General features: G+C 53.2%; 1 protein-coding gene across 3 annotated transcripts in view; it reads left to right on the top strand.

Annotated features, from left to right (window-relative positions):
• Nucleotides 1-22,369, top strand: part of CCDC30 (coiled-coil domain containing 30) — a 39,441-nt gene extending 17,072 nt beyond the window's left edge. Inside the window, exons 11-26 of one of the 3 annotated variants that reach the window (XM_071798249.1) lie at nt 968-1,157; nt 6,408-6,506; nt 7,481-7,621; nt 10,243-10,400; nt 11,325-11,565; nt 13,183-13,356; nt 13,613-13,822; nt 14,447-14,604; nt 15,157-15,304; nt 16,111-16,232; nt 17,858-17,999; nt 18,663-18,799; nt 18,881-18,986; nt 20,228-20,295; nt 21,675-21,900; nt 22,018-22,369. In XM_071798249.1, the coding sequence (XP_071654350.1) occupies nt 968-1,157; nt 6,408-6,506; nt 7,481-7,621; nt 10,243-10,400; nt 11,325-11,565; nt 13,183-13,356; nt 13,613-13,822; nt 14,447-14,604; nt 15,157-15,304; nt 16,111-16,232; nt 17,858-17,999; nt 18,663-18,799; nt 18,881-18,986; nt 20,228-20,295; nt 21,675-21,888 (2,308 nt within the window). In that variant the 3' untranslated portion in view covers nt 21,889-21,900; nt 22,018-22,369. Of the gene's footprint in view, nt 1-967; nt 1,158-6,407; nt 6,507-7,480; nt 7,622-10,242; nt 10,401-11,324; nt 11,566-13,182; nt 13,357-13,612; nt 13,823-14,446; nt 14,605-15,156; nt 15,305-16,110; nt 16,233-17,857; nt 18,000-18,662; nt 18,800-18,880; nt 18,987-20,227; nt 20,296-21,674 lie in introns of all 3 variants that reach the window. The other 2 variants (XM_065855071.2, XM_071798250.1) reach the window with 2 other exon arrangements.
• Nucleotides 22,370-23,611: the final 1,242 nt, after the last annotated feature.

Here is a 23,611-nt window from a genome sequence, read left to right on the forward strand (position 1 = left end):
CCTGAGTGGGTCTGTAGCCTTTGGTATCAAGAATTCGAGCTGTTTTCTGGAACTTTTGCCAGTTTGTCGCTTTTCTACAAGAACAGGCTTGGGGTTTTGTGGTTCTCTGCAGACAGAAGTCACAGAATCACAGAATCCCAGAGTGTCAGGAGTTGGAAGGGACCTGGAAAGCTCATCCAGTGCAATCCCCCATGGAGCAGGAACACCCAGCTGAGGTTCCACAGGAAGGGGTCCAGGCGGGTTTGAATGTCTGCAGAGAAGGAGACTCCACAACCTCCCTGGGCAGCCTGGGCCAGGCTCTGCCACCCTCACCAGGAACAAGTTTCTTCTCATATTTAAGTGGAACCTCCTGTGTTCCAGTTTGAACCCATTGCCCCTTGTCCTGTCACTGGTTGTCACCGAGAAGAGCCTGGCTCCATCCTCCTGACACTCACCCTTTATGTTGTTTTAAGAACAGATTTATTGCTAGGAATATTTGTCTGGATTTGGTTGCTGTAGCAAAACGCTTGACTTTCAGATTTATAAATGTAAACCGGGATTCTTAAGGGAAGGCCAAGCTTCCTTCTCCCGGGCCCTGCTCAGGAAGCTGCTGAGCCTCTGTGGCAGGCCCAAGGAGGAAAGGTCTGTCCCCTCCATCTGACCCTTTTTCTCTTCAAATGCCCAAAGCTGTTCCCCTGCCTCATGCAGATGAATTTCCCACCCTCTCTGCCCTTAACATCCTCATGCCCTGACCACTTCTCTCTTTGGACCCTCATCATTCCTTGTGCAGAGCCCGTCACTAATAATTCCCGTGAATCGTCACGTAAATACGAGCAGGCACAGGTCATCTGACCGCGAGACTCAAAATCAGCAGGACTGAAGTTTTCCATAGCGAAAAACACGTTGGCTTATCCTCCGTGGAGGCAAGAGGTCTGGATGTGTGTCTGTGCTTCACACAGCCCCGGTAATGCCATGTTTTGGTGCGTAGGTGCCGAGAGGCGATTGAAAACATGGAGGGCAGGAATGCCCAGCTCCTTCACAAGCTGCAGAAACTGGAGCCGGAGCACGAGGGTCTGGTCGGGCGCAGTGAAGAGCTGGAGTTGGCTCTGGGAGAGACGCCGATCCAAACCAAGCAGAAGGAACAGCTGAAGAGTGAGGTGGAGGGACTTTGCTGGAAAGTAAGTAAGGAATGGAGGAAATGTGGTTTGGTTTTGTTTAATTCTAGCTGCTTTTCCCCCTGCATAATGATTAGTAGGATAAAATGATGTTTGACCTAAACCTGCACGCTGCTTTGATGAGAAATACTATTAGGAAAATCTGCCATTGCAGAATAGAGGGGAAAAGAAGGAAAAATTCCATCAGTGAGTAAATGACGCTTGCTCGGAGGTGCAGATCCACCCGGTGTCACAGCAGCACTGTCATTTCCAGCTCCTGTCCCCACTCTGTGGTGCTTGGGACAGCAGAGTTGATTGGTGAGCTTACCTCCGGCACCCACAGGAGCGAGACCAGGCAGCGTTTCCATACCTGTGGGCTCTGCACCCTCGGCTTCTTGGCTGAGCTGAAGCAAAGACTTTTTTGGTTCTGTTTCAAGTTGCGTCTTTTTTCTCTGGAGCTTTTGTAGCTTAGGAGCTCTTATTTCCCCTGAAAGGCTGTCCAGGTGGCATCAGTGCTCCTGACGGGCTTCGGCGTTGGTCTCCTGCAGGAACTGCCTTTCCATGTTGTGCCAGGTGAACGGTTGGACTCGATGATCTCAAAGGTCTTTTCCAAGCAAAGTGTTTCTATGATTCTGTGTGCTGGGGAGGTTTTGATTGGACATTAGGAACAATTTCTTCTCCAAAGGGCTGTGGGGCATTGGAACAGGCTGCCCAGGGCAGTGCTGGAGTCACCATCCCTGGAGGGTTGGACGGACAGAGATGAGGTTCTCAGGACATGGGGCAGTGGAACAGTTTGACTCGATCATCTTAAAGGTCTTTTCCAACCCAAATGATTCTATGGTTCTATAGTTGTTTCCTCTGCCTGTGGTTCCTACTGAAGAGCAAGTTCCAGGAAGCCCCAAGTCCTCATGTGACTCAGCAGAGGGGCAGGAGGTTTTCCTGAAGCCCACAAGTTGTCCCTTAACCTGGTGCCCATGACAGAAGTCCAGGCTTTGACTTGAATCCATAACTCCTCTCTGACCCATCCAACGTGGAAATGGTCAGTGTGGACACTGATGCTCCATAATCCCAGGAAAGGTCGCCAGTTGCTGGTGACAAAAGATGCACTTGTGGCTTTTCCCCAACGTCTTGGAGACCTGTCAGCCCGTGTGTCGAACATGGAGGCACTTCAGGGTGTGGGGAACCAGGATCTGGGGACATCCCTGCTGAAAATATGGAATTTGAGGGGACAGGGAGTCTCATCACGTGCTCTGTCTTGGTGCAGCATCTGCTGCTGAGTGGGGTGGGCACAGCTGGACACATCTGTTTGAAGAGCCATGGTAAACTGGTCTGTCTGGAGAAGCTCCTCGCAATCCAGATCAAGATGTGACCTCACCAGTCTCTTCCTAACCCGTGTCCTCCTTGATTTTGGGCACCCTCATCCCAGAGCAACCTGGATCTTTTCCTGCTAACAGGACAAGTCCACTCAGATCATCCTTTGACTTCAGGAGGTCGGTAGAAAGTCTTTGCTATTTCTACTCACTGACGTGTCACAGGGAACCTCTGGGAAATGGCGGAGTTGAAGCACCACGTTGATTTTCTGCTTTACCAGCACCACGGCAATATCAGAGCTCTCCTTGCAACACCTGCAGGACCATTTCCATCTGCGTTTTGAGCCAAGATTAAGTTGCTGCTGAACCTTTTCAGCCTCTTTAGCCTCGATTTACTGGGTGGACTCTCCATCCCTTGCAGGTGGCTCTGTGAGGAGCATCTGTGCTTATTGACCTGTTGGTGGCTGTTTGCCCCCAGGAAAAAATACCATTTGCAGGATCGCTCCCTGACGTGATCCCTCACAGGCAGGGCAGCTGGAGAATTGATAACCAGGGAGAGCAGAGGAGCCACGAGTTGATCTTGTACATGGGTAGGTGGGTTTTTCCCCAGAAAGGTCGGCTGAGGGTGTTGGTCTCTTCTCCCAAGTAGCAAGTGATAGGACAAGAGGAAACGGCCTCAAGTTGCACCAGGGGAGGTTGAGGTTGGATCTGGGAACAATTTCTTCCCCAAAGGGCTGTGGGGCATTGGAACAGGCTGCCCAGGGCAGTGCTGGAGTCACCGTCCCTGGAGGGCTGGACAGACGGACATGAGGTTCTCAGGACGTGGTTTGGTGCTTGAGATAGGTCAGGTTGTGGTTGGACTCGATGATCCTGAGGGTCTCTTCCAACCGAAATGATTCTATGATTTGAGCCCTGCAGCCTGGCCACACCTGTTCCTCCCTTGGGCTGCCTTGCCCTCTCCCCTGTCATGTTACGAAATGCTCTCTGTGGCGATCGCGCCCCTGGGTCGCTGGGCAGCAGGACCGGGCCGCGAGGCCCTTGGGTTTCTGCGGTGAGAAGCGAGGGCACGTGGCGGTTTCCGTCAGCGGTGAGCGGTGCTCGGACACATCCGTGCGCTCACTGCTGTGTTCAGACACGGTGGAGCAGATAACACGAGTGTTGAGGCATCTCCCACATGGACGCTGAAGCAGCCAGGATCCTAGAAAAGATGAATTACTTGTCAGTAACCTCCAGCTGTCAGGGAAAAGTCTCTAAATACAGCGAAGCAGCCTGGAGACACGTTCCAATATCTAAATGAAGAACGCCAGCAGACATCGTGTTTCTGAGGGTGTAGCTGAGGAGCCGGGGCGGGCTCTGCAATGGGAATGGCAGAGGGTCCGTGCAGCACCACTGTGCTTTTGTTTAGGTCAGGGTTTGTTCAGCACACACTAAAACGTTTCCCACTTTCTCACCGAAGCAGAATAAACACAACCCTCCACAAATCAAACAGGCCGCGTTTCCAGCTTGGAGAAATCCCTTCTTCGCTCGGCGCAGTGTTAAATGGATCCCTGGGAACGAGGCGGGGGGCAGCGAGTAGCCAGGGAGATGTGGGGTGCTTGGGCTGGCATGAGCTTGGCAGCCGCTGCTGCTGCAAAAGAGGCAGAAAGGAGGCAGACACGGGATGGAGGAGGAGGTGGGTTAACCCTTGGTTGAACCAGCATCGGTTCGGGGGGGGACGCAGAGCTGCACCCCGCATCTCCGGGGGGTTTGGGTGCCGTGGAGGTGACGCGGGAAGGAGCGTGCGGGGTGAGTGCGCTGGAGCCCGGAGGAGGCGGCGCTGCTGGGCGTTTGCCAGGCTGCCCCGTGGGAGAGGGACTTGGAATTCTGTTCTGCTTTGGCACACGGACAAAAATCCCGGCTGATGAGGCCACTGACTCAGAACCGGGACGCCAGGAGACAATGTGAGTATTGTTCTGCCGTTGGCACGGGACATACGGGCGCAATTTAAATGCTTAGAAGTTAGTGGCTTGGAGGGAAAATAAGCAAAGTGATGGGAGTGCATAGCTGGGTCTCAACTTAATGACCAAAGGTTGGCTGGGGGTGAGAAGAGGAGGTTTGTTGTGCTTCTGAGATCCCTTCCACAGCTCTAATGTCCTGTTGAACCCCAAATTACCATCATGCAAGAGGAGTATATTGCCCTCTGGCTCTTCTGTAAGAGGACTGGGTGTTTCATGCCACCGATTTGTGTTTAACACCGAGGCTGGGTAACACAATCTGTCTTAAAACAGCATCACAGCAGCTTTCCTCGGTGTTAGAGGCTGTTCCCTGCTGGGAACCTCAGGAGCTGTGTTGTGCCTGATGCCTGTCAGAGAAACCAAAGCTCCTGATCCTTGATGTGTGGCTTTGTTGCCACTTTAAATAGCCTGGGCTTGGCAGACTCGGCGCAGCTTGGGCTGCCCTTTGGAAAGGAATGGGAAGCGATCGTTGATTAAGTGCGAAGGAGGGTGGGAAAGGCGTCAGACACCTTCTGTGCTTCACCAGACGCTCGTCTGTACGAGCAGAGCGATGGATGCAGGTTGTGTGGTACCGTGAGTGCTGCGTGTGGGTGAAGCTGGATTCCATCTGCACAGAACCCCGGGCTGGCTGGGTTTCAGGAGCTCTGCAGATCCCCAGCCCAGCCCTGCCAGCGCAGGGTCACAGAGCAGATCACACAGGTGGGGCCAGGGGGTTTGAATGGCTCAGAGAAGGAGACTCCACACCCGCTCTGGGCAGCCTGGGCCAGGCTCTGGCACCTCCCAGCACACAAGTTTCTGCTCATGTTCAGATGGAGCCTCCTGTGTTTCAGTCTGTGCCCGTTGCCCCTCACCCTGGCGCTGGGCACCACTGAACAGAGTCTGCTCCATCCTCTGACACCCACCCTGAGATATTGATCCATGGATCAGATCCCTCTCAGCTTCTCTTCTCCAGCTCAACAGCCCCAGCTCTCTCAGTGTCTCCTCATCACAAAGATGCTCCAGAGCCCTCAGCATCTTTGTAGCTCTCGCTGGACTCTCTCCAGTAATTCACTGTCCTTCTGAAGCTGGGGAGCCCAGGCCTGGCCCCAGTTGTGCAGATGGGGCCTCCCCAGGGCAGAGCAGAGCAGAGGGGGAGGAACAACCTCCCTGACCTGCTGCTCACACTGTTCCTCACACAGCCCAGGTCCCATTGGCCTCGTTGGCCGCTTCATCTCCTTCCAGTGTCCCAGCTCGGGCACTGGGGAGGCCAACTCAGTGGTTTAGAAGTAAGAAAACCAGCACAAACTTTATTCCGAGCATCAGGAGCTGAAAGGCCAGGCTGCAGAACGCCGTGCTGGCAGTGGAGCAGAGCGGGGTGCCAGCGCCAAGACCCGGGTATTGCAAAAGGAACCGTGGCGGGGAGGACAAGCCGGGCTGCAACAGGCTCTTTTCAGCCCTTTAAAACCGCGGGACTAATAATCATTCCCACGGGATGCCTGACAAGGGAATGGTGCAAGTGCAGAGCGAGCACTTGTCCAGACAAGCTCTTTTGTGCCAGCAGAAGTTAACAGGTCGGCGTTTCGCTGGCTCACGCTGAGGGTCCCTCCTTGCAAGGGGGCAGGGGGGCGGTGAGAACCTCCTTGGGTGGTGGAGAGACCAGGACGAGTCCTGGTGGGAAGGGGTCCAGCATCTGCCCACAGCCTGCAGAGGGCTTGAATTTTAAACACACGACCTGGTCATTTCTCTTCTCTTTTTGTTTTTCTCTCCTTTTCTCATTTCTCTGACGTGGCCTTGGGTGACACGTTCCCCTTTTGAAGCAGCGGGGTGAGAGATGGGAGCTGGCGGCCGGCCACGTCCCCTCCAGCTCCTCGCTTCCAAACGTGGGGCTTGTTCTCTAAGAGCTGCACAAGCAGCCATTTAGTTGTAATTCTGTATTTAGTATCAGTCGTGAGTACCAGTTTGATTTTAACGTGTGGTTTGTCTTTGTTAAGGTCACAAGTTTGGAAACAGAGTTGCTGGAAGTGCCCAAGAACAAAAGTGAGATGAGTGGGGAAGGGCAGGCAGCGGCTGGAGCACAAGAGATGCAGGAGGTAAGAGGTTTTCCGTGGGAAATAAATAGTGTTCTCCTTGGGAGCTAAATTGTTTCATTTAGAAACATATTAAATGAACATCTCCTGGGGATGCTCTTTGTCACCATCTTCTGAGAGTCTGCAGCCATCAGCTCATGCAGCACAGATCGGGGCTTTGGGGGAAAGCAGTGAACGTGCCAGTGTTACCTCCCTGGTAACTCATCTCTCGTATGAGATCATTTTGCCTTCAGCGCCGTGGAGCTTGTTGAGGGTGAAGGGTTTACAGAGTCACAGAATTAATTTTGGTTGGAAAAGATGATCGAGTTCAACCATTCCCCACCCCCGGCACTGCCCCCTGTCCTGAGAACCTCATGTCCGTCTGTCCAGCCCTCCAGGGGTGGTGACTCCAGCACTGCCCTGGGCAGCCTGTTCAATGCCGCACAGCCCTTTGGGGAAGAAATTGTTCCTAAATCCAACCTCAACCTCCCCTGGGCAACTTGAGGCCGTTTCCTCTGCTCCTGGCGCTTGTTCCTGGGGAGCAGAGCCCGACCCCCCTGGCTCCAAGCTCCTTTCAGGCAGTTCAGAGATCAGAAGGTCTCCCCTCAGCTCCCGTTCTCCAGCTGAACCCCCAGGTCCCTCAGCCGCTCCCATCACACTTGTGCTCCAGGCTGCTGTTTCCCAGCTGGTTTTGGGCTGAATTTGCTATCAATTTGTTACTTGCCAGCCAGCCAGTTGGATCTGCCAGATGTATGAGCCAGATGGAGCTCAAAACACATGGGAGAGGAGCTTCCCAAGGTGTCTTGGGGCAGGTGGAGGCTCCAGCCTTTCAGAAATGTCCAACCAGCCCTGGGTGTGATGTGCAGAAATCCTGCTGGCAATCCTGAGAACCTTTTTTCCTATCCTTGTGTTCTGGAAGACACACTCTCTGCAATGTGTTTATCTTTTGGTAGAATAAATGGTGCTGTAGAAGTGACTCTTACTTTTGCTTGTTCCAGATGCTGGAAAGTTGTCAAGAAACGATAGAGAAGTTGGGAAGTCAGCTGGGGGAACGAAGAGAACGGAGGAAGCAACTTGCATCTGAGCTTGAGCTGTTACGAGAAGATCTGAAGGCCGAGAAGAAGGTGCTGGGCAGCCAGGTACGTGCAGCTGCTGCCGTGGGGCTCCCCGGAGGAGGAGATGCCCTTCGATTCCATCAAACATCCCCAGTTGCCCGCTGAGTGCGTTGCTTGGCTTCGCTTGACACATTTCCCCATTCCAACCAGTCCAAACGTTCTTTGGGAGATGGTTTTAAATCCATCTGCTTTCATGGAACCGTCTTTAACCTCGGAATTTATTATCTAATTACAAACCAGTAATTCAAATTTGTAGCCAAAGGCTCCTTCTCTAGAGGGCAGAGTGGAAGGTTTTGGATTTGGGTCTTTATTGCAGAGTTATTTGTCACCGTGAGGCCCGTGACCGTGACCCTCATCTCTCTGTGTCACACTGTGATGTGGTGCTTGTAGATCTGAGCCAAGACCTCCCTGCAGAGCAGCGTCGCAGTTCCCCATTAGCAGCTTTTCTGAGCTCAATCAACTGGTTCATTATTAATCTGTTTAACGTGGGTCCCTTTTAATATTAACAGTCTCTTTCTTAACCAAAATCTGGCACGATGAGAAGTCAGAGCACCTCAGAGTGACACCTCGGAGTCTCCATGACTTTTTATGTGGCCGAAGGACCTCAGTACACTTTGCTTGAAGTACATTAGGACTTGTGGTGGGTTTATCACTTTTGGCGGGTTTATCTCTGCTGGGAGGGTTGCTGGTGCTCGTCTCCCAGTTGGGCCATAGAGGACAGAGCATGTGATGCCAACAAAATTGGCAGAAGCAGGAGAGGGGCTGAAAATGAGACTAAAAATGTAAGAGAGCTCAAGTTCTCCAGCCTGGGTGGCGCAGGTAGGGGACCTGAGCACGACTGGCAAAGGAGGGGGGTTTGCATCTGTTACAAAACCCCTTTTTTAGCGCTCCGAAAGGCCTTAAACCGGCTCCGGGTCATGTCATTTCCTCCAACGTAATAAAGAACAATGGAAGTCCTGAGCTGTTGGAGCAACCACACAGCCCAGAGTGTGGCTGGGGAACAGTGGCACCTAGAGGACAGGACCTGGGCAACATCGTGAGAGCTGGGGACGCAGAGCAGGCCTTGCTAAGAGCCATTTGGGAAGGGGCCCCGTCAATCTGTGACACATGCAAAGGGATTATCTGATTTAGGTGACTGTCGGAAAAATGGGCAAAGTCATTCTTTAACCTCTGCACCCCAGTAATTCAATCGACTCGTAATCCAGGGACCTTCTAATCAAAACCACACGTCCCTGGCGGTTTGGTTGTAATGCAGTTGGTTTGGCCGAAGGAGAAGACGGTTCTTCCATCAAAGGGATCCCGAGGCACAACGCAGTGGCCTGCGCTGGGCTGTGAGAGTCTTTGTTATACAATAGAGGAGTCTGTGTGTGTTTGGGGTTCTCAACTTCACACATGGGCTCGTTCCCTTTTGCTGGAGCAGCCGGACTGGGATGGATCATTGACCAAAAGTGCTGGAGGTTCCCTTGGCATTAAATCATTGGGTTCTGGTGGGTGATACGTGTGTGGAGGTCAAGTTCCCTTGGCATTAAATCATTGGGTTCTGGTGGGTGATACGTGTGTGGAGGTCAAGCTCTGAGGTTGTTGAGCATTGTGTTTGTCACGACGTCCAACACATAGGAGTAAATCAAACAGTATTATTCTTGTAAATTATAACACTGTGCTATGAACCGATGCCATGCAAATTGCTCTTTGCGCTTGTTTGGAACGCTCTTCTTGTCTTTATGAGATTTTTGGACGTTTGAGAGGAGAAACATCTTTCTGAGCTTGTAGTTAAGGGCATATTACAACGTGGAGCTCCTGTTGTTTCCTCACCAGGCATTGCCTGACCCAAAATCAGACTTTACAAACCGTTGTGATAACTTGTCGAGTCTCCAGAGCACATCAGCAAGCGGGGATCTCATTAATGTATCCCACGAGGAGCTACAGAAAGAGAACACTTTGTTAGATCCAGAGGCGAGAAATGTAAAGAGATCCCTGTTGTTCTGCTGCTAGTGTGTGGTGCTCAAATACAAATTCATCTGGGGGTAGATAAGAACACCTGGAATTGAAATATTAGCGCTAGCGTAAACTCAGGCAGAGCTACTGATTGAAAAGGTTTAGGAATAAAAGACATTGCTAGCATTAATGGGCTTAATAGCATTTTTCTTGGAAGGGTTTGGGTTCCTCATGCCTTCCTTTCTTGCCCCTGTTATTTTCTTGGCATCTTCTCTCCATGGTTCAGGTTTTGGGTCTGTTTCCAGTGTTTAAGGCATTAGGTGACATTGAGAGTGGGGAGCAGCCCCACTAAAGCTGACTTAGGTGGAGGATGCTCCGTGTGGGATGACTGATTACAGACCTTATAGTCTTCCCATTTTTTCCAAGAGCTGCTGGTTTTGTAGCGAAATGTGGCACAGAAATCCCCGACAACTACAGATGGGCACCAGAAGGATGGAGTCCAATAGAGGAATGGGATTTGATGATGGTTGACGCGCGGCTGCTTCCCATGCAGAAAGAAAAGGACTCGCACGTGAATCTTCAAGGGTGAAGAACTCCAGTACTTTAGCTGCAGGATCACAAGCCGCGTCTCCCCACATTGCGTAGACTGCTCAAAAGGTTTCCATGAGACCAAAGGAAAATCAAAGCCGTGGTGTTTTCTGACCTTACAGGTCTCTGACCTCCTCCAGGAAAACGAACAGATTAACGAACCGGAGCAGAAGCACGAAGATGTGCGTGTAGAGGAGAGGACGTGTGAAGAGCAGATGGCTAAAGCCATGGGTTTGGAAGAACAGATCAAACACTTGAGGGATGAACAAGAACTGCTCTGGTAAACCTGAACGAGGCCTGTGGTATTTTCTGCTCCTTATCTTTGCTGACTTATTTTCTTTAGTCTTTTAAAGATCCCCGAAGTGCTGCTTGTGGCAATAACGGGCACAGCGGCTTCGTGTCTCCATCACTCTTCATCGTCTCTCTGCAGAGGTTTTGGTCAATAAGCTTTTCCTTTAGTGTCATCACAACTGGTCAGCAGGAAACCTTTTATTCTACCTGCTGCTGTTCCAGACTCTGAAGGGCACAGCCGAGATCTGTCCTTGGAGGGGAGGCTGCTTCGCTCCGAGCTTTTGGACTAAAACGGTCCCAAAAATCTCCTGCGGTGGGCTCGGGCTCCCTGGGAGCGGCTGCTGCTGACACACGTCCTGCGAGGGTCTCGGTTGTCGGGTGTCAGCGGGGTCGGGGTGTAAATAAAGCTCTTGTGGGACCCCCAACTCTCCTTTTCCAGTAGATCAATTCACATCTGGAGCTGGAGCATCCGTGCTCAGGCTCTCAGTAAGGAAAAGCCTGGATTAAATCCAGTCGAGTTGCAGTCAGCTCAGTTACCTGGCTATGAATAAAGCCAAACCAGGGTAAGACAGGTAGGTTAGCTTATAGAGACATATAGTTTGGGTTTAGATAAGTCAGACCTGAGCCTGTACTTATATACAGTGAATGCTTTTGGGTGTAGAGCAACTCCTGGGCCCCATGTAAGCATTTCTTTCAGCAGAGCTTCACCTACTCATGAATAAGCACAAGCTGGCCCTTTGGACACGTGGGTTTTCATGGGTCAGTGTCCAGGAGAGAACAACCCTTGCCCAGAACTGCTAGACCCGGGATTAAATCCCCTTTGGAGCAACTTGCCTTGAGCATTTCGCTGGACTTTGGTGCTTTCCCTTGGATATGTGTCGTTATCTCTCTCCTTTACTATTTCTCCTTCAAGTTCTGAATTACTGGAAAGCAACAAGAAGAGGGAGGAGCTAGAAAAGCAGCTAAAGGAGAGCAACGAAGAGAAACGGTTGTTACTGGAGGAGATCGCCCGGCTAAAACACGATCTCCTGACTACCCGGGAGCCAGGTGACAGAGAGGAGACCTGGAGGATGGATCAAGGCACGGTGCAGAGAGAGACCAGGTTTCTCGTGTCGCAGAGCTCTGCGGGCAGTTTAGATGGGAGCGTTGAACAGGTACGGGCAGCTTTGCCATCGGCACTGTGCTTTTTTTTCACTGATTTAATGGTGAAACCTAATTAAAGCAGCCTGGAAACCAGGACCGCAGTGGGGAGATGAGGCTGACTGATTTCCTTGAGGGACATGTTTGGAAAGTGTGAATGTCATCATTTCATAGAATCATTTTGGTTGGAAAAGCCCCTCAAGATCATGGAGTCCAACCATAACCCAGCTCTGTCCCTGCCCCGTGTCCTGAGAACCTCATGTCCGTCTGTCCAACCCTCCAGGGGTGGTGACTCCAGCACTGCCCTGGGCAGCCTGTTCCAATGCCCCACAGCCCTTTGGGGAAGAAATTGTTCCCAGATCCAACCTCAGCCTTCCCTGGGCAACTTGAGGCCGTTTCCTTCCCTTGTGTTTTTGGACGTAGTGGGAACTTGGATGAACTGAACGAGAAGTCCTGTTTGTCACCGGGTTTTTGTCTTTGAAATGCAATTTGCTCACCTTTGTTACCATGTGATATAAAAGAAAGGGAAGAGCGGCTACAAGTGCCAGAGGGGGATAAAATGATGGATGTACCTGGGATAGGGAGTCTGAGGAGAATCAAAGATAATATACAAGAATTTGGAAGAGAAGAGAGGAGATGGGGTGGAGAGGATCAGAGTCGTGCTGGTAGCAAGAGGAGGCAAATCTGTGCAGTTAGAGCAGATACAAACGTCTGTCAGCAAGGTACGGGTTGTAGAGGGGACGATGAAAAGGATCCTGATAGAAGCAGGTGGGGGAAAAACCCACAAAACTGAACTGATCTCAAGGACAAAACGCAAACCTGAACTGAACTGGAGGACAAATGCCATTGCCAGATCCCACAGCGCTGGATCCCAGCTTGGGAGTTTAGCTGGGGATTGATCTGGGAAGGGAAGCTCGATCTTCAGCGCATTTCACCTGCTCCCGAGGACGGAGGCTGAGGCGGCAATGCAGTGGTGATGCTGGGAAGAAGCATTTTGATCCGTCAAACATGAGAAGCTTTGAGCTGCAGAGATTTTTGGGACTTCATGGGCACCTGCGTGGAGGCTTCACACACCTGGATGCAGGGAGAAAACCCGCCTTGGGCAGAGGGGTCAAAAGTCTCTGTGAACCTCAGTCAAACGTTCAGATGGAGATAACGCGGAGCTCAGTTATTGCCTGGAAGCCACCACAGGCTGTTGGTGACCGGCTCCTGGTGCCCAGGCTGCTGTTGGGCTGTGCCAGCGCATCCGTTCTGTGCCGTGTCCAGGACTCGCCCCGTCCCGCCACCGCCGGGCTGGAGGTGCCACCCTTGGGTGCCTCAGCGAGACGGTGGCACAGGGGTGGTTTTGCTTTGGTTGGACAGGTCAGTTTTAACAGGGGTTTGTTCCCTCATCCAGGTTGTTGCATCTTCCTCCTCAGCCTCAAGAGCTGTGTCGGCTTCTCTGGGGGGATGGACAGGGCAGGGAGCAGGACGTGGTGTGGGGGCAGACGAAAAGCTGCCTGCTTTTATCCATTTCCTGCTTAAATGCCATTAAATCCTACTGGCCAACCTCTGCCTTTCTTAATTACCGATCTTTGCCTTTCCTTGCAGTTAATTTCCGTGTAACCTGGGCCGTTTTGCTGTCCCCGCAGAGTCCGTCCGACCAGAGGCTCCAGCAGCAGGAGGACAAAATGCAGCAGCTGCGCCAGGACTTGCGGCGCGTTCAGAACTTGTGCAGCTCGGCCGAGAGGGAGCTGAGATACGAACGGGAGAAGAACGTCGACTTACAAAAGCAGAACTTCTTGCTCCAGCAGGAATGCAGCAAGGTAGGGACAGAGCAGGGAGAGCGTCACGTCGTTCCACAAGCTGCGGGAGGTGTGAGGTGCTGATTTGAACGGACTGGACCTCATTGACCTTTGTGCAATACTTCACCGTGCGCTGCCTCCAAATAAAACCTGCCGTACTCACTCCCTGTATTCCTCTTATTCACTGCCCAGTGATCCCGTTGCCCCTTTCCTAATCAAGACATTTCAGATCACAGATATTGAAGCACCAACTTGCATTTCTTCTTTTGAAACTCAGGTCAAGGCTGAGCTGAAGCAAGCCCGCGCCAAGCTCTCGGACACAAAGGAGACGTGCTCCTCGCTCTCAGCCCAGTGGGAAAAAAGCCAGCAGAAGGTCAAAGAACTCGAGCAAGAGCTGCTGAGGTGCTCCCAGGCCAATAAACTGCAGAGCAGCCTGCAAGAGAAACTTGCACAGGAGAAATCCAAAGTAGGCGAAGCACAGAAAAAGGTAACTCGGCAGTGTGAGCTAAGGTCCCCGGAGATACATTTTTAGTGGGTTTGTGCAACTGTAGTTGCACAAAAGATGCACCAGCAACTCATGAACCGGTTCCCTGAAGTCTGTTTTGCTAGAGGTAACTTGGCTAAATATTTTAGGAAATGTCTGTTGTTAGTGAGAGCGTAATGGAGACAGGAGAAGCCCAATCGGATGGTTCCGCTCCTGTCTCTAAAGCTCGTTGTGTCTGAACACCCTGGTGGCAGCACTGGCAGGCGCAGGGAGCCCAGGTCCCGGCGTCACCCAGGAGATTCGCTGCTGTTTGCAGTCAATTGCAAACGCTGCTGTTTTCTGTGGCATCGCTTCTGCACGCATCGTTGCATTTGGTTCTGTAGCATGCAGGATCACATTAGGTGCAGAAAATTGTTGCTAATTGCTGACAACAGTATCTGGCAGCTGTTGGAAAGGTTTTACTTTTCATTGACACCAAGATGTGCAGAAGCACTTTTGAGTAGAGGGAAGCAGAACTTTCATTCCCACCACTCAGGTACTGAGGGATCAAGGGGACTGGAGTCCCTTGGATTCAGATACTGGCCTATAAACTCAGAAAGTTTAATCCGTGTCCTGTTTTAATCCGAGATTTCAAAACTCCAGCAAAAGCTAAAAGATTCCCAGCAGCAGCTCCTGCTGGCAGAGGCCCGTGTTGCAGACAAGAAGCTCCTGGAGGAGGAATTGAAGGAGGCCCGAGAAAATGAAGCTCGTGTGCAGCAAGAACTTCACGAGGAGCAGCTGAAAAGGTACCTGGAGCTGGGTAAGGCCTGTGCTGCATAGAATCACAGGATGGTTTGGGTTGAAGGGCCCTTCCCAGCTCCCCAGTGCCCCCCCTGCCATGACAGGGACATCTTCACCAGCTCAGGTTGCTCAGAGCCCCGTCCAGCCTGGCCTGGGATGTCTCCAGGGATGGTTCAGCCACCGCCTCTCTGGCCAACCTGGGCCAGGCTCTCACCACCCTCAGGGCCAACAATTTCTTCCCCATGTCCAGCCTGAATCTCCCTCCGTTAGTTTAAAACCATCACCCCTTGTCCTATCACAACAGGTCCCTCCTGCCAGCCCCGTGATTTGCTTTACCCTCTGGATGCCACAAGCTGGGATGGATGATCCCAGATACACCCTGTGTCCTTTCATGTGCCACCGGACATGGGGACAACCAGGACATAGTGATTTCTTTCTACCCTCAGCATTGCCCAGGGCAGGTGCAGCACAGTGTTTTAAATCACATGCAGTCACAGTGGCACAGAACAGGCTGACGTCCATCCCCGTGTCTCCCTGTCCCACCAACCTGCTTTTAGGAAGCTCCTGGAGCAGCAGGTGGAGGAGCTGCAGCAGCAGCTCCGGCATTCGCAGGAGACGGAGGCGTCGCTGGCCAAGATGCACGTGGAGCTGCAGGCCAAGACTCTGCGCGTCCTGGAAGATGAGAGGAAACCTGCCCCGAGCGAGGTATGTGAGCTGCAGGGTCCTCGTCACCCACGGGACGCTGTGCTGGTGGCTCCAGAGCAGAACACTGAGCTCCAGGGGGAAACGGGACCATCCCAGTGTGAAATCTGTACTTGGGAACTGCTGAAATCATGGAATCACTGAATCATTTTGGTTGGAAAGGCCCCTCAAGATCACCAAGTCCAACCATAACCCACCCCTGTCCCTGCCCCGTGTCCTGAGAACCTCATGTCCGTCTGTCCAGCCCTCCAGGGATGGTGACTCCAGCACTGCCCTGGGCAGCCTGTTCCAATGCCCCACAGCCCTTTGGGGAAGAAATTGTTCCCAGATCCAACCTCAACCTCCCCTGGGCAACTTGAGGCCGTTTCCTCTTGACCTACAGGGTCACATCCAGGCAGGTGCTGAGCCCTTGCAGATCTTACTGATCTAAACAGGAGCTGGAAGCAAAGCACCATCATGTCTTGCGTAGGATTCCTGGGGATGCGGCTCTGAGGGCACAGAAGGACCTTGATGGATTCTTTCCCTCTCCCTTGCTCTTCTTGCCCAACATGGAGCTTTTTGCAGGAAAACCTTGGCAGAGGCCGTGGTCTGGGAGGATGCGTTACCTCTGTCTGCCTGCTTGGAGCCACCAGCAGCACAGAAATCCACATTTCCCCTTCTGTAAGGGCAGGAGGGGGTGGCCTTGGGGGGCAGAGGGGTGTTATCTGTAGTGGGAACCACTGGGATTGCTGACAGAGCAGAGCGGAAGGAGGCGCAGGGACCCCGACAGCTGAGGACACGCACACAAATAACATAGAGATGTTTTCCAGCACCTCCAGTGTCAGAAGGAGAACCAGAAGCTTTCAGAGCAACTTTCGCTGCTGAAGGAGGAAAACAAAGCCCTTTACGAGGAAGGCGTCCGTCTGCTGAACCAGAAGGATCTGTACATCAGGTAACGACCGCAGCAGCAGGCATGGGAGGTGTAGACCCCCAAAAATCAACCCAGGAATGCTCTTTATGTGCCTGGCAGTGACACTGGATGTGGCTGTTCCATGGCCTTTCTTGTCCCTCCTGTTTGAGGCTTTAGCACGGACAGATGCACCTCAGCCCCGTGCTGCTGCGGGCCCAGCGCTCCAGATGCTCCATGGAGCCGCCGGTTCCCCCCCAGAGCACTTTTGGTCTCATGTGCAGCACAAACCGCCTTTTTGACATGAGTGCTGGGCAAACCTGGTGTCGAGGGTTAAGATTGCGGGGTGACAATCAAACCCTGGCAGATGTGTTGTCAACCTCCTCCTCCCCCCAACTTCCCCCTTTTGCCCCTCCCTCTCCCCCCTTCCCACTCAGCACAGGCGATCGGGAGGGAAAGAAGGACAGAGAGAAGAGAGTTGGAAAAGTTAAAGATGTTTTACTAACGCTACTGATAAGAATAGAGAAAATAATACAAAATATACAAAACCAATCTTGTAAGTCTCAGCAACTGCAGAGCCAGCACCCAAAGTCCTGGACTGGACTCTGCAGCCAACCGGAGCTGGATTCAGTCTCTCACTAGGCCTCAGTTCGCAGGGACGACCAGCAAGGTCCTCTCCTAATGTCGGCCATGAGCAGAAGGGAAGGAAAAGGGAAAAAGGGAAAAAAAAGGGACGAGATCCTCGTGATCTCCCGCTTTTATATGAAGTATTCACGTGAACGGAATGTTATTCACCGTTGGTCAGTCTCTCGGTCACCAGTTTCTCGTTGCCCCTCTCGCGAGATGTCCATCCGTGCTTATCAATAAGTTTCCATTCCATTGCTGGGTTTAACCAAAACATGTGTTGGGTTCTCCAGGAAAATGCAGCTGACATGAAGGCTTTAGCTGACAGGCAAATTCACTAAAAGAGAAACTTGTTTTTAACAAAACCAGGACACCTGGGCAGGTGTACGGTAGAGATTCCTCTGGGTTTGACATCCTTCTCCTTTCTATCCCAACTACATAAAAATAAACCAGAACAAGTTTGGGGGGAAGAGCAACGATCAGAAGTCTCAGCAGTAACAAATATTTAACCCCTTTGTCACAGCTCTGAATGAGCCCTTTCTGCCGCCTGCTTGCCCGCCCCTTGTTTTTAAGGGTTAATCTTTTACTGCCTTTTATCTCCTCATACCAAAATGCTTCTTGTTAACCACCTGCATCCCCACCCCAATAAACCACTTGCTCACACCTATTCCCTGTTACTTCCAGTTTTGATAACTTGATAACTCAGTTTGGTATAAAGAGCTGAGCACAAGGATTTGTAAAGCCGGGAGTCAGTTTTAGGAATAGCTTTGGATCCGTTGCCCTCAATCCATTTCCATTTGGTTGACACCTAACAACAGCAGCTTTGCAACAAGATTAAACCCCAAAGATCGGTGGGAAGACACAGCCGGGAACGTCGGTGTGTTCGTTCTGCCCTCACTGTGCAGCCAGAAGGAGCTGGGGGACGGCTGAGGTTCTCAGTTCAGTCTTCGAAGATCCCAAATAAATACAGGACGTCTCCTGCCTTGCTCTTGGCCCAGAACACAACGGCGTTTCCCAGCCTGATGTTTGCCTCTCTGCCTCCTCAGGAAATACAACGAAATGCAGCTCCGCCACAAAGACAAGATCCGCCGAGCCAAGGAGACCTTTATCCACGAGGTGAAGCAAAGGGACAGCAGAATTAAGCAGCTTGAAAACGAGCTCAGCGAGTCAAAGCTGCAAGTGGAAAAGGTGAGAGAACACACCAAGGGCCTCTGCCAGGGAAGGTGGGGAGCAGCTACAGCAACTTGAGGCCGTTTCCTCTGCTCCTGGCGCTTGTTCCTGGGGAGCAGAGCCCGACCCCCCTGGCTCCAAGCTCCTTTCAGGCAGTTCAGAGATCAGAAGGTCTCCCCTCAGCTCCTGTTCTCCAGCTGAACCCCCCAGGTCCCTCAGCCGCTCCCATCACACTTGTGCTCCAGCCCCTCACCAGCTCCGTTCCCTTCTCTCCACTCGCTCCAGCACCTCAAGGCCTTTCTTGGTGTGAGGTGATCCCTCCACCCCTCTGGCCACCATTTTGAGCCCTGAGGTGATCTCAGTGCCGCCATTTTGAGCCCTGAGCGGAGGGGCCCAAAACTGCCCCCAGGGTTTGTGGTTTGGCCTCACTGTGCCCAGCACAGCCCTCAGATCCCATTCAGAAACTCCCTGAGCTCCAGCTGCTGTTCCTTCCGAACTCCTAGTGCTGGGCAGTGCCTCAAAAGCCTCTTTTTTGGGGTACGTCACCTCACGCAGTGTATCAGTTCTAGGGGTTAACACGCTTGGTGGTGGCCCCTTTGGTAGAGCGCTGCGAGGTTTAGAGAGGACGGAGAGGAGTGAGGCGTAACCGCTGGGTGTTGTTTCCCTCTGCCACCTGCGCAGGGGAAGGCGCTGGTTGCGCAGATGACGGCTGAGAACGAGAGGTTACTGCAGGAAAGGAGGCGGCTCCTCCAGAAGATCGGTGCCCGAGAGGAGACCCCTTGGAGCAGCCGGGCTGCGATGGCCGCCCCGCAGAGCAGGTGGGCACTACCGCTCCCCTCGCAAAACGCACCGTGGCCCGAAGGAAAATAACTTGCGCCTTGTGTGTGTGACGTGCTCAGAGTGAAGCTCCTGGACGAGGAGAACGTGCGGCCGCACGAGGGCAAAGTCCAGCTCTGCGGCCACGGGCAGCGCGCGCCGAGGAGCAGCCGGGCTCCCACCGCCCAGGTGAGACGGGGGGGGCTCGGGCTCGGCAGATGGGCAGGAGCTGCTGTTCTGCCCGTGGGTCTGACAACGGGTCACGGTCTAAGGGACCCGTGATGACCATCGAGTCCTGCTCCTCACAGGACTCCTCACCCTGAGCTGCGTGACCGAGAGCGTCGCCCAGATGCTCCTTGAACGAGGGTGGGTGTTTGGAGCTGCAGCTGAGGGTGCTGGAGAGGAGCTGAATCGACCCTTCGGTTGGGAAGGAAGGGGCTCCAAACACATTGGGATGGTTTTGTGGTGAGGAGGGACTTTGCGGGGAGCTGGAAGCTCGATACGCTTGTCATACCACTCCATCCCTGAGCTGCTGTGCCATGAGAACCTTTGTTAGCACAAGAAAAGGGGTGATGGTTTAAAATTAAAGGAGGGCAGACATGAGGGTGGTGAGAGCCTGGCCCAGGTTGGGCAGAGAGGTGGTGGATGAACCATCCCTGGAGACATCCCAGGCCAGGCTGGACGGGGCTCTGAGCAACCTGAGCTGGTGAAGATGTCCCTGTCATGGCAGGGGGGGCACTGGGGAGCTGGGGAGGGCCCTGCAACACAAACCATTCCATGATTCTCTCCTTTTTCACAAGGACAGAAATATCGCTTTCACTCCTTTGCATATTTAGAGTGGTTAAAAGTCTTTAGTTTCAAAATTAGCTTGAAACTTAGGAGAAATAACCCAGAGTGGTGTGGTTGGGAATGTTACTGATGTAAATGGAAACAACTCAGATCAAGCTGACCGATAATATCGACTAAATTGAACTAAATGAAGATAGGCCTTACCTAAAACCTCAGCTGTGGATCGACCCAGTTAACGAAGAACTTTGTGGAGAAAAGTGCAGGAAAAGACCAAGGTTGTGTTTCCACAGCTCTCCACAGAAAACAGGTGCATTTGGCAGTTTATTGGTACATTTTGAAATGTGGAGGCAACCAGCCACAGTTGGAAATGAGCTGGTCGGGGTGCAAGTGCTGTTTGAGGCCTCTTTGTGCGTCCTGCTTTATTTTCTTTCTTTCTCTTTGTTTCACCTGGGCCAGGTAGGTCTTCTATTTGGGAGCTGAAATTCAGACCCAAAGGACGAATCGATGCCGATCACCCCTGTGGGGCTGGAGTTCTTGGGGAGAACTGGTGGGGCTGGGGCTCTGTGAAAGCCAAGGCTGTGTGTTGGATTTGGGCTCTGACACGCACAATGTCCCCTGATGGTCTCTTTTCCTCCTCCCAGGACCCCAAGAGCGCTGACTCCTCCGAACGCCAACGGCAGAGCAAGGTGTTGCCATCTCCCCGAGCCAGGTACCGTGGGGTAAAAGGAGGAGGCGGGAAACGCCTCTGCGTGTGCCGAGGGACAAGTTGAGCCTTTTGGCTGCTGCACCCTGAGCCTTCACCTCCAAGGGTCTTCTTTTGACATTTTTGGGTGGTCAAATGATAGGACAACGGTGCCAGAACGGGCAAGGGGAAGGCAGAGGGACGCTGATTGCTGGAGACCCAGCACGGCAGGTTTGCTTACAGCCTCTGGGTGCTGTGCAGCTCACCTCGCCTGTTTGGGTCAAATCATAGGGAAACTGGTATGAAAAAGGCTCTGAAAATAATAGGATGGAGAAGCAACATTGTCAAACTATGTCAGGGGTTTAAAGCAGCTCAGTGCCCAGGGGTTCTGGAGGAGGTTCTGGGGCAGACGGGGGTGTCAGCGACTCAGCTAGAGGAAAAGTATTGGGAGCGTTAGTGCGGGAGCAAAGCGCTGAGCATCGCCCTGAGGCGCGGAAATGACCTTACAGGCTTAGAGGTTGTGAGGAAGGTGTGCAGTTAGGGAAGGTGTGCAGTTAGGGAAGGTGTGCAGTTAGGGAAGGTGTGCAGGTACGGAAGGTGTGCAGTTAGGGAAGGTGTGCAGTTAGGGAAGGTGTGCAGGTACGGAAGGTGTGCAGGTACGGAAGGTGTGCAGTTAGGGAAGGTGTGCAGGTACGGAAGGTGTGCAGGTACGGAAGGTGTGCAGGTACGGAAGGTGTGCAGTTATGGAAGGTGTGCAGTTACAACGTCAGACACAGGGAAAAAAACTTCACCCAAAATGTGCATATTTTACAGTAGTTGTGAACTTGGTTAAATACAGTACAGTGTTACATATTCATGAAAGCTTTAGGAACACCTATACATATTCATAACCTGTCCCGGAGAGGTCGGTTCTTATTACGATGAGTTCAGGAGACCATTTCCATCGTCTGCACCTCCAGCTCCTCCTGGTTGCAGCTGCGCAGTGATCGTGACCCCGGGTCCTCTTCTCTGTGCACGGTCACCATGGTCCAGTGTGACGAGTTGGTTGGGTCTCAGCCTGCTGGGCTGGTTAAACTGGCGAATCTCCTGTCCTGTGCCAAGCTTCTGTTCTCTACTTCACCCAAGGATGCACCAAGGATTATTATCTGTGCAAGGCGTCAGTGAACTCCTGTTTCTCGTACAATAAGTTACACAGAGCTAAGCAAGGCCAGGCAATAGTGATGTGGGTTGAAGCTTTCTAAGTGTCTTTAGTGATGTGGGGTAGGGTTAGTTCTTGAAGTGTCAAGTGTTAGTTCTTTAAGTGTTAATTAGTTAATTGGCCTCGCGGAGCCGCTGGCAGGAGCGTTGGGCTGCGCAGGGTCACGTAGACAATGCACAATGACCCAAGGGAGGAAATTTGTTTCCAGCTGCCCGTGGCGAGAGCCGCCAGACGCCCTCGGCGCCCTGAAGGCCGCGGCAGACGCGAAGCCCGATGGAGAAGCTGAAAGCCAGGACTCCTGCGTTTGCTTATCCCCTTCTCAGCCTTCCGAGATCGGGTATTTGAATGTAGCTTCGCCCGGAGACACCGCAGCCTCCCCGCTGCAGGAGGAGAGTCCCAGCATCAGCTCCGAGAACTTCTGAACCCAGATATTGGTAAAACATCAGCTGGACCGCAAGGTTTGGGGCTCCTGGTGGTCTACGGTAGCGAGGGCTGCAGGGGCAGAATTGCCAAACGGACCGATCTGGTGATTTCGGTGATGCATTCATCAGCTTGTTTTCAGCTCACCCAACTGCAGGTGGAGTCTGGAACGGGCTCCCCAGGAAGGTGTCACGGCCCCACGCCTGACAGCGTTCAAGAAGAGACTGAACAAGGTCCTCAGACACACGGTGTGGATTTTGGGCTTGTCCAGGAGTTGGACGCAATGATCCAGGTGGGTCCCTTCCAGCTCAGGACATTCGGTGACTCCATGAACTGTGTGTGCTCCCAGACCCCCCCAGGCCACAGTTTGGAGATCAACTCCATGAAGCGGCAGAGGGGTGGGGTGAAGCGGATTTCCCCCCAACCCTAATTCCTTGTCCAGTCTGACCCTACAAGTTTTGTAAATAAAACTCAGAGAACTTCCCTTCTGCCACCTGCTGGCTTTTCTCCGTTCCCCTTGATCTGGGCTCAGACGCTGGTTTATCCCCTTTGTGCACCATCTTACCCCTTCTGTGCGAGCCTGGGAGGGGAACGGGGGCACCTGAGCGCTGAGAAGGATGAGAAGGTGCGGAGAAGGAAGATGGGAGTAAGGAGGGGCTGTGAGAGCTGGATGGGAAAGGGACCAGGAGGGAGATGAAGGGAGAGGGAGAGAACAAGGGAAATTGAATTAGGAGTAAGAGAAAGACGCACCCAGCGGCTCTGGGTGCATGAGACGGAAAACGGAGGGGTCCGGGCTGTCCCAAAGACACCAGGTTGCCCCTAAAGGTACATGGAAGAGTCCAGGGCACCCTGAAAGCAGCACAAAGTAATTGGGACCCCCAGAAGAAAACCAAGGGGTTCAGGATGCCCCAAAAAGACAAATGGAAGCGGCAAGGATGCTGCAAAAGTGTCACCAGCATCCACAGCAAAATGGCCAAACGGCACTGACAGGCACAGCGAGAGGGGTCGTCACCCCAAAGGCACCTTGAGGGGTGCGGGGACACCCCACAGACCCCCTGGGGGCACAACCAGGGCAGGGGGTGTCCAGCCCCGGCCGTGCTGCTGCCAGGAGCCGCCTTGGCCAGAGCCGGCCCTGCCCGGCCCCTGTCCCCTCTGCCCACAGCCTGATGTCCCCATGCTGGTGCAGCCCCAGGCCCTGTCCCCAAGCCGGGGGTCCCCGGGGGCTCTGCCTGGGCTGGACACGGCCGGGGCACCAAGGGCTGTGACACTCGCTCGCTTTCCAAACCCAGCGGCTTCCTGGGCTGAACCAGCCAGAGCAGGATCCCAGCTCTGAGCTGATCCGCACCTCGGGTTGGGTCTCGCTGGGATTTTACAGCGCAGGAAAAGCCGCTGCCACGGGGCGTTTGACGGGGCTCTGGGAGCAGCTGTGGGGTCTGTGCAGCTCACAGCACCGGGTGCTGCGGCATTTGCTGGGGGTCCAACAAGAGCCGTGACCAGCGGCTGTGAGCGACACCTGGAGCCCACATCCCCCTGTCTGGCCCGTGTGCGCAGGGAGGTGCTGAGCACGGGGACCCCCCCAGCCGGCCCCTGCCGCCCAGCGCCTGTGACGTCACTGAGGCGCCTGTGACGTCAGCAAACGTGGTCACTATAGTGGGGGTGCTGACGGGCCCCTCACACACAGCGCTGGTGGAGCTGGTGCTGGTGGTGCTGGTGGTGCTGGTGGTG

Source organism: Patagioenas fasciata, chromosome 23 (genome assembly GCF_037038585.1).
Source record: "Patagioenas fasciata isolate bPatFas1 chromosome 23, bPatFas1.hap1, whole genome shotgun sequence".
In the NCBI taxonomy this organism is placed as follows: domain Eukaryota; kingdom Metazoa; phylum Chordata; class Aves; order Columbiformes; family Columbidae; genus Patagioenas; species Patagioenas fasciata.